Source organism: Haliaeetus leucocephalus, unplaced genomic scaffold (genome assembly GCF_000737465.1).
Source record: "Haliaeetus leucocephalus isolate CR32 unplaced genomic scaffold, Haliaeetus_leucocephalus-4.0 Scaffold871, whole genome shotgun sequence".
Classification (NCBI taxonomy): Eukaryota; Metazoa; Chordata; class Aves; order Accipitriformes; family Accipitridae; genus Haliaeetus; species Haliaeetus leucocephalus.
The window spans coordinates 4,771,323-4,781,582 of NW_010973307.1; the positions used below are offsets into that span (position 1 = coordinate 4,771,323).

At 56.8% G+C, this 10,260-nt stretch overlaps 1 protein-coding gene across 1 annotated transcript in view; it reads left to right on the plus strand.

Moving 5' to 3' along the window:
- SCARA5 (scavenger receptor class A, member 5) overlaps positions 1–9,756 on the plus strand; it is a 35,543-nt gene extending 25,787 nt beyond the window's left edge. Inside the window, exons 6-8 of the mRNA XM_010583184.1 lie at positions 2,262–2,309; positions 7,234–7,428; positions 9,620–9,756. Coding sequence (XP_010581486.1) covers positions 2,262–2,309; positions 7,234–7,428; positions 9,620–9,756 — 380 coding nt within the window. The remainder of the gene's footprint in view (positions 1–2,261; positions 2,310–7,233; positions 7,429–9,619) is intronic.
- Positions 9,757–10,260: the final 504 nt, after the last annotated feature.

The window sequence follows — 10,260 nt, forward strand, 5'->3', positions numbered from 1 at the left end:
CTTGAAGATGTGCTGCCGGGCATCTCGCTCTGCCTGTGCCAGGAGCCCCTGGTTTCCCCCGTGGCATTCCCAGCTGCTGGAGAGGTCTCACCACCAGCTCCGCTGCTTTCTGCCAGCCATGCCTCTTCATGGAATCACAGACTCACAGAATGGTTTGGGTGGGAAGGGACCTTTAAAGGTCATCTAGTCCAACCCCCTGCCATGAGCAGGGACATCTTCAACCAGATCAGGTTGCTCAGAGCCGCGTCCAACCTGACCTTGAATGGTTCCAGGGATGGGGCATCAACCACCTCTCTGGGCAACCTGTTCCTCTTGCAGCAGTGCAGTACAGTTTCAATTTGTGCTGAATTTTTTTGCCTTGTTTTTTTTCTTAAGGGTTTCTAACCATTTCTGGTGGTTGAGGTCTCCCACCTTCAGAGTATTTCCTTCCCCTGCAGCATCACTGAAGTCCCTGATTTGTCCCAGTTGCTGTCACCTCTCTGAGAGCAGCAACGATACAGCAGTTATTTACTCCAGGAGTTTCAGCTCACAGCGTTTCTGCCCAGCATGGCTGATATATTCCTGTCCCTCGAGCTCCACCTTTCCACCTTCACCTCTCTCCATCATCCCTATAGGATGCCCTATAGGATGCAGCCCAGACCCTGCAGGGAAAGCACTTCTGCTCTGGAAGAGCCGGATTTTTGGGGACAAACACATAAGAACCATAACTGTTGCTTTCCAACCCCCTTTTCTCGGGGCTTGGGAAGGAAGGTGGTGGAGAGCACGGGCCACACCAGCATCCCAGTACCATCACGTGCTGGCGAGCAGCATCTCTGGCCGTCTCCTGCTGCTCGGGGGGCTGTTGTCATCTGGTTCCCATCAGCGGGGCAGGCTGCAGGCAGCTTTCCTCCATCTGACACAGCTGCAGCTGCCCAGGGGAGCAATCTTGCCTTCCCAGAGCCTCCAAGTTAAAGGGCAAGAATTTCCTGCACACGGGTTTGTTTTTTTTTTTTTATTATTTTATAAGAAATTTCTGAGTGTGTGTGTCTGTGTTGTTTGTTGTTCTTACACGGAGACAAAAGAGGAGGATATGTTGAAGCGAGGCCGTGCCGCAGGGCTGGGTCTCACCCGGAGCATCGCTGGCCGGAGCAGCCTGGAGCCTTCTCCAGCCCCTTCCCTCTGCAGCCTTGGGTCAAAGCCAGGACCAGCAAAGCCAAGCCCACGGTCCCACTCAGGACAGTGTTTTCTGTGGTGCACACAAAGGAAAACACGGCTGCTGCCTGCCAGGAGCAAAGCCGGAGTTTGGGCAGGGGTTAAGGGAGGTGGTGGGATGCAGGCAGAGGCAGCCCATGCCTGGCAAGCTGCGGAGAAAGCCAAGCCATGACACAGATAATTATTCAGCTCATTATTTTTATATGGAAATAGGCGTGGTTTTGAAGGCAGCCTGTTTACCCAGCTGGTCTGAACCCTCCAGCATCATTGTTTCTCAATGGATATGGGGTTTGGGTTCAGCAAATCTGCTCATGAGGAGGTACCAGCTGGGGGCAGGAAGGGTCGATGCGCCGTCGAGGCTGTGGGAAACCACGTCCCCGTCCCTAACCCCGGCAAAATGCAGCATTTTGAGTCCCAAATAGGGGTTTTCAGCCCCAAATTCAGGGTTTACTTTCCCTTATTCCTGTTCTGCTACTGCCCTGCAGGAAGGGCTTGGCTGTTCAGGGTTGGGGGGGGTAGCAGAGGGGGTGGGATGGTTGGAGGGACCACCAACCCTCCGTCCTCCATCTGCTACAGGACATGCACCCCAGGAGGATTTTTGGGGGGTTCCCCATGCTCCCATCCTTACCCTGCACCCAGATTGGGGGGGTATTGCACAGCTCCAACCCCCCCACCGAGGGGAGACCCAGGGCTGGGCCCCCCCCGAGATGCAGAGGGAAGGAGCCACTTTGGGTATGAAATACAAACACACAGAGCCCAGGGAGTGGCTGGCCCCACGCGGGATAAATCCTGCACAAAGCAGTGTTTTCCCAGGGCCAGGATGGTTTTGCCTTTAAAAAGAAGGATCCCGGGAGAAGGTGGGGGAGTGAGAAGGTGGGTCCCATCACCTTGCAGCACGGCTGCAGGGTCAGGAGAGGGCCTGACAAATAATTTGCTGCTTCGTGCCTCAGTTTTCCCAAACTGATAAAGCCCTCCAAGAGCTACAGACACACAGCATTACCCAAGAGCAAGATATCCAGTAAAAATCTGATTTTAGCTAGATTTATGCCCTGTGCTTTTTCTTTTCCCAGGTGACCGAGGCCCGAAGGGAGAGAAGGGGGACCGAGGCGGCAGCACAGGTAGGCGCTCACTTGCAGTTGTCTCCCCGGTGCTCCAGGCATGGTTTCGGTGGTGTTTGGAGTGGTTAGGAGCCTGCGGGGGAAATAAATGCCTGCTGCAAAGTGGGCATGAAAGCAGTGGTCACTGCTGGGATGAGGCTGCTAAGCCCCGTGCTTGGGTTTCCCTGCGCGGGCAAGGAGGAGCCAGCAGGGATGTGGGAGAGATGTCAGCAGTGTGCAAGGACCAAGGATGCTCGAGGAAAGTGGTCGTGATGTTAAGGCAGAGCCAAGCAGGGGAAGCATCTTGCTCTGCAGCCCCAGGAACCCTTGGTGTGACAAGACCCCGGCCAGGCTCTTGGGGTTGGACTGAAGATGCCTGAAGCTGGCCGGGAGTTTTTGCTCCCCACTTTTCCCCAGGGAACAAACAGGATCAAGCTCAGGGCTGAGCTCGCCCACCCGTGCCAGTGTTTTGCTGGCAGACAGCATCATCACCAACCTGGGGCCAGCCCAGAGCTGGCAGCAAGAGGAATGATGGGCTGGAAGGATACATCTCTTCCACCCATCACCCCATGGCAGGATTGGCCCGAGGAGGCATTTTTCCAGGGCTTAAAGATGGAAATGCCCATTTGGATGGAGGCACCTGGGCTACACCGTGCTGCCGACCACGGCCGTGCCCAGCTTTAGGGTTTCTTCTGGGGCCAAGACTAACACGTGTCCACCGATCCCCAGCATTGGCCTCCTGGGCTGGCAAGCCAAGAAATACCAGGGAATGAGCCTGGGGCTGGATCCTGCCCACCCTCTGCTGCGCTACGGCTATGCCTTGCAAGGAGCTTGTCCCTGAGATCCCTGGAGATGCTGATGGTTTCCTCCAAGCTTTGGATATCCCTCCTGCCTGCCCAGGGACATTCCTTCTTGGGGACATCCCTCCTGCCACCCCAGGGACATCCCTCCTGCCTCAGGTGCCCATGGAGGGGCTCCAGGTCCCTGCCACCAGCCACCACAACACCCAAACGGTGCCAAGCAAGAGCACCCCAGCAAGGACCGAGGACCCCAGCCCCCTCCAGCCACTGCTTGGTGGGCAAGCGCAGCTGGTTCCCATCCGCAAAGTACAAATGATGGGGTATATCACTATTTAATTTCCCGGGATAGACACACCCCACATCCCCCCCCTGGAAACTTGACATTTGCATCCATGTTCCCCAACCAAAGGGACCGGAGCGGAGCAGGGGCAGCAGGAGAGGGTGGCGGGGAGCCCAGGGAACTAGGGGCAGATGGTCTCCATTACGAAGGGGGAGATGATATCTCAGCCCAGCTGCAAAGAATCAGGCCCTTGTTTTCTCGGCCACCAGGAGTTATTTCCCCTCTTTCGCTTTTCCTTTCTTGTTTTGCTGTTTTTGGGGGATGGGCAGCAGGGAGGTCGAGGGGTTTGAAAGTAATTGCTGCAGCAAAACAAATGCACACGCACAGGATGATGCTTTCAGGGTTTATTAGAAAGGGAAGGGGCCAGGGAGCTGCTCCGAGACCGACAGGGCTGGGCCACTTCGCAGGCACGGGGCTGCTGCAGGCAGAGAGCACGGCTGGGATGCTCCTCTGGAGCTGCTGACCAGGAGGGCCCGTTCCTGGACAATTTTCTGGAGCACAACCCGCTTCGGTCCCGGTGCATCTCCCCATGGCTCCGCCAGCTTGCTGGGGCCAGGACCCGAGCCCAGCCCCGACTCCAGCTGCAGCTTTTGCAGAGTCCCCAGGGCTCGTGGGCATGGAAACAGCCCTGGGCTGGGCTGGGCTGTGGGGCCGTTATGGGCAGCTGGCACTGGTTTGGGAGGAGACTTCTGGGTTTTATTACCTTTTATTAGCCCTCTAAGCAATGCTTGTTAGAGGCTAAGTGGAAGGGTTGTGGCCAGGACTCATGCGGCTGAGCTCTGTGGCTTTATTAGCAGCCCTCACCCTGCTGATTAATGGGAATGTCCTGGCTGTGCCTGGATCTGTGCCCTGATTGCACATCTCTTCCCCTCCTTGGGGAAGCAGTCTTCGTCTTCCAGCGCTCACAGGCTCTGATGAGCATCCAGCGAAGGGCTGGGGTGAGGACAGACTCATAGGAGGGAGGAATGAGGACTTTGGGATGAGCAACTGATTTGGGTTGGAGCTATGGAGCTGGTCCTGGACAGGATGAGCAATGAGCTGATGTTGGATATAGGGTGGTCCTGGATCGTCAGTCACCTGCCTGTTCACCAGGCACCAGGGAATGTGGGCAGCTTTGGAGGCAGAGCTGGATGGTTTCACAGAGGGGATTATGCCTGGTGGGGGCCACCATGCCCCATTTAGCTGTTGCTTTCCCGTAGCCATCCCAGCCCTGAGGTGGCAGCACCCAGGCAAGGATCCCCTGCCCCAGGATGCTCCAGGGTGCAAGAGGGACAATGGTCCCGAGGCCACGATGTTCCCTGGTGCCCGGAGAGCAAGCAGGCAAGGGGATCCCCCACCGAGGGTGGTGCGGTGCCAGTGGTTGGGGTCACCAAACATGCGGAGCCGGGAAGGCGACGCTGCGTGCCTCGCCACCTCAACCCGAGTGGAGAAGGAGAAGTGCTGGACCCTGGGTTTCCCTGGCCGCATCCCACCCTCCGCTTGCTCGCCTGGAGCAGGGAGGCTGGGCTGGCTCCCTAGCAGGGGACACCAGCGCTGGACCCGGCACAAGCTTGGCTTGGTTGGAGCAGCTCTCCGGGCAGCGTCCGCAGCTCCGGTGCACATGTTCGACTCGGAAGAGTTGCTTCATCCAGCCCTCAGATGACACCATCCCTGGGGTGAGCCAAGGCAGCTGCCTCAGCGAAGATGCTCAATGGCTGGGAGGAGACATCCCACCCAGAGGGCAGGGGCTGGTCGAAGATGACGGCCGGCAGCATCCCAAATGAGCCCCTCTGCTGAGATGTGATGCCACCCCTCCGGGTCCACGGCACGGCTGTGAATAATATCAGCGAGATGGTTCAGGGACAGCAGGAGATGTTTCCTGGCTCCTTGGTGAACCTGATGCTCTGCCCAGATCCAGGAAAACTTGCTCAGGGTTTCCAGACCCCTTCTTGAGCCTGACCCCAAGCGGGTCCTGGAAGTGGGAGATCGGCCGGTGCCGAGGCCAAGCAAGGACTGTGCTTTCTGGAGGTCACTGGAAGGGGTGGCCCTGTTCCCACTGGGAGCGAGCCAGGGAAAACCCAGAGCCTGAAACATGAAAAAAACAAACTTTTGTGCAGGTCCCAGCCAGCCAGCAGTGCCAAAACCTGTTGCATCTCTGTGCAGCAGGTCCCAAATGCTGCTCTGGTCTCTAAATGTCCCATTAACCCTTCACCTCCCAGCACCAAGAGCCTGGGTCAGGTTGGGACACTGCTTCGCCAACCTCGTGGTCACCAGCTTGGTTAGCCAAGGTGCCCGAAGATACCTCAGCCAAGCACGGCTGCCCGTGCCATCCTACCACCGCGGAGTTAAAGCAGATGTTCGACCAATGTCAGATTTTACCCAGCGCTCAGCAGCTCCCTCTGCACCAGTCACCTCTTCGTGAGGTGGAGACCTTTTGGGTTCATCACTTGAGAAGCTGCCGTGGTCCATGTACCGGCAAATTCACAGACAAGAAGTTTTTGTTCCCTTTTACATTGCTGGGACTTTGGTGGCGGCTGTGGTTGTGGTGGTTTTGGTGGCATGGAAGTGGGGTGCAGCCCTCCAACCTCCTCTCCACCAGGGACCACCATGGGATCTAGAGGATGAGCTGGATGGAGCGTTGATGGTCATCCAGGAGGAGATCTTGGTCTGCCTGGAAATGCTTCACACAGCAATCCAAAGCCCATTTATCTTCACATTTGAGAAGTAATATCCTTGAACATTTCTAATGGGAACGTGTGTTTTGATAGTGAAAAAAACCCCAAACCCAAATGCTGGCTTTGAGAAAATGTCTTTAAATAAAAATCTGAGCAGCTGCAATACAACCTTGTTTGGGGGAGCCCAGCTCCACCCTCGGCTGCCGTCCCAGCCCGCGGTGAGTCACGGAGCGAGCTCAGCTGCCTGACAGTGATTTTCTCCGTTTGACCCCTTTCTCATCCCAAATAATGGGATTTGTGGCATGTTCCTTTTGCTGGGTTTCCTTGGCTGGGGGTGGAGGGAGAACCGTTGTGGTTTGGTTTTGGTACTGAGCTCCTTGGTCATTCCCCTGTCAGATAAATTGCCAGCAGCACTTGCTTCTCCCTGGCTGAAGGATGAAGGGCATCCACGCTTGTCTCCCCTAGCAGGAGAGTGGTGATGGAGGGAGGAAGGTTGAGCAGCCGCAGAAAGGCAACTGGGAGCAGAGGGAGCAATGCCACGGTGGGGAAGAGGACAAGCCATGTCCCCCCACCCCAGTTTGGCATTTCGGACCGGCGTGAGCCTCCCCTCACTGTCCTGTCAAGCATGAAGTCAGGGTCCACCTGGGCAACCTAGACTTGGTCCAGGGTCCTGTCTTGAGGCTGGAAGAGCCTCCCAATCACCTGAGATTCCCTTTCTAGTCCCTTTTGGAAACTATTTGTGCCCCGGTTTTGCTGGCATCTTCCTTCTCCCGCACGGTTGTTCAGATCTCTCTTCTCGTTGCAAGCCTGAGCTGTCTCTGTTTGGTCTCACCTTGATGGCTTCAGGACTGATCCTTGCTCGGTGCCTGCCCTCTGTGCAGCACTTTCAGGCTGCAAACAGGTTTCCCATCTTGGCATGGCCATTGCAAGGCTCAGCCTTCTCCAACAAAACCCTGGGTTTGATGGGACCCCTCCAGCACCATACCCAACGCTGGTGGGATCTCTCCAGGTCTCCTGGAGGTGCGTCACCCAGTGCTTTCTGCAGCCACGGGCACCCCGGGGAGGGCACAGGAGGTGGTCCAAGGCGGGCAAGGGGCAGCACTTGGAGATGCCACCATGTCCCCTCTGACCTCCCTCTCTCTTCCCGGCAGCAGCCGCCGAGGAGGGGATGATTCGGCTGGTGAACGGCTCCGGCTCCCACGAGGGACGGGTGGAGGTCTTCTATGACCGGCGTTGGGGCACGGTGTGCGACGACGGCTGGGACAAGAAGGATGGAGACGTGGTGTGCCGGATGCTGGGCTTCCGAGGCGCCGAGGAGGTGTACCGCATGGCCCGGTTCGGCCAAGGTAAGATCCCTCCACCTCTACCCCCACCTCGCCCAGCATCCATATCTAAGGCCAGCCCATAAATAAACCAGAGACCCCCCAGAAATGAGCCTGGAGGCAGCCAGCATGTCCCCCACGAGCAAGACATGGGCTGTGATGGCCCGAGAAGCTTCAGTCTGGCCCAACATCAGTTTATTTAGCACAGCCAGCCCCGGGTGTCTGCAAATATTTTGGCGTTGGCTTGCAGGACCGCGTGCAAGCACATCACTGGCGCCGGCCCAGGCGGTTCCTTCCTCTGCTCCGGCTCCCTCGGCGCGCACGCCCTGCCGCACGCTGACTCAGCACCGGAGAACCATCCCCAGGCTTATTGTTTTTGAATGAACGCTTTGGGTTTTTCAGCCGGACGTGACTTTTGAGATCTATTTTCTCTTTAGAATAACAAAAGGAAAAAAAAAAAAGAAAAGCTTTTAAAAACATAGGGGAAATGTCAGGAACACTTTGGCGGGTGGAGGGGTGGCCTTTGGCCCCAAACCGTTGGGTTGGGGTGTTTCTGCCCAGGCCAGCTCTCCTTCCATGTAGGCTTTTTAACTCCTTGAGTTGCCTTCTCTCCAACTGCTCGGGGCTGCGAAGGAGACGATGGATCCCACAAGCAGGTAGCCACCATGGCCATCATCTAGCCGTGACCATGCCAGTTGACCACACCTGCTCTGTAAGTGCAGCTGGACCCCTCCAAGGTTTGGTGTCCTTCACACCAGCCTTGGGAGACCTCAGAGCTTGTTTCACCACCATTGCCCTGGCTACCCACACCCAGGTTTCTTCCCCCTGTCTCCCACCCTCGTCTCCCACCACCCACCTAAGCTGCTGCAGCCACTTGGGATTCTGGCACATGCATCATCCAGAGCCTGTGTTGGGGCATGGGCTTGACTTGGGCTGTCCCAACTGGGAAGAGCTGCTGCTCCTCCTGTGGCTCCCTTGGCACGGCAATGAGAGCACCCAAATCCCCCCAGCCAGCAACTTGTGGATGCTCAGCAGATGCAGAGGTGCAGCCCCAAGGGTCCTGCCACACCACGGTGCCACCTTCGGACATCCTCGATGGGGCAGGAGGACCCCATCCATTCCCCATGGAGCGTGGTACAGCCAGTGCCTTGCCACGGCCACAACCCACTGCGTGCTGGTGGCTGGTGTCTCTCCTGGGGGTGTTTCCTCCAGTCCAGGGATTGTGCATCTCCAGGGGCTTCGTAGCCCCCAAAATCTGGGGCTACCCCACTGCCACGTGCCAGACGGACTGTGCTGCACCCGTGCAGGCAGAGCTGGGGTCCGTGTTTGTGCGGGGGCACATGGGGAGACTCATCGAATCATAGCTTGGTTTGGGTTGGAAGGGACCTGTGAAGACCTTCTAGTCCAACCCCAACCTGCCATGAGCCCATGCTGACAAGGGTGAGAGGCTGGGATGCAAAGTGTAAAATTAGAGGAGCCAAGATTTGTTCTTGCATGTGAGGTGTCCCAGCCAAATTGGGGCACTCAAATGTGGTTTTAAATGGGGTTCTTCTCCCCTTCAAGCATTCAGGTACTACACAATTGGACTAATCCCTAACATCCATGTTACTAATTACTAATCATAGGAAAACTTTGGAAAGCAACTCTACTTTTGCAGCTCTTTTGCTGCTTGTCTATTGATCCAGACACCCCTAGAGCCAGTCTTGCTCCAGTTCCTGATCTATGATCCCAGATGATGCTGGGAGGGTGTCAAAGCCGTATCAGGGGGGCTATCAGATGCTGCTGTTATCTTGGTTGTCCAGGGGCATCCTTCATCTCTGTGGACAGCTTGAAGCTTCCAAGAAGCAAAATCCTTACTTCTAGCACTTTAGTTTGTTTTACTTTAGCATGAAAAATGCAAAAATCCCCAGTAAAACTCCACTACCTCTTTACATTACAGTGTATAATGTGAATTAATATATAATTTAACAAAATTAATACATGTTACTATAAAGAAGGATCGATATAATAGTTCGGGGAGGGAATTTTCATAATGGATGAAGCCTTTTGCTCAAGACTGGCTTGAATTCTGCTTTATCCTGGTGGTGCAGCGATGCACCTGCCCTTGGTTGGAAGGGATCCACCGAGGTGCCGGTACCGATGCCGGTGCCGGTACCGATGCCGGTGCCGATGCCGGTGCCCACCGATGCTGCTCACCGGGTCCCTGTTTTTGCAGGCACGGGGAGGATCTGGATGGACGACGTCTCCTGCAAGGGGACAGAGGAGAGCCTTCTGCGCTGCAGCTTCTCCAGCTGGGGCAAGACCAACTGCGGCCACGCCGAGGACGCCGGCGTCAAGTGCCTGACGCCGTGATGGGGGGGATGACACCCCCGGTCTGGCTGTGGGGGTCCCGGGGGGCTCGGCCCGCCCTGCGAATCTCACTTGTGCTTCCCAAAATGGTTTTATTATTAGAGAAATAAATGCCTTTTTATTATTCTCTACTGTGGTGGCACAGCCATGCTTGGAAGGCGGGGGGGGGGCTGTTCAAAGAGCGGTGGGGATTCACGGGGGTCCGGGGGGACACATGGGGGGTCGTAAATACAGAGCCTGGGTCTGGCTCAGCCCCGGTTCAAGAAGCCCCTGAGTGCTGGGGGGGGGTTACAGAGCACCCTGGGGTGCCTGAGCACCACCCCCCTAGCCCACCCACAGAGTCCCCCTCCCAAGGGCTTGGGGCCCCCCAGAAACATCCCTTCAAAGGCTTGGGGGCCCCCCAGAGGCCCCCCCCGGGCTGAACCCCCGGGGCCCCCCCCCCCCCCATGGCCTGGGGGGCCAGCAGAGACTTCCCCCCCGCCCCCAAAAGGGGTTGGCAATGCCATG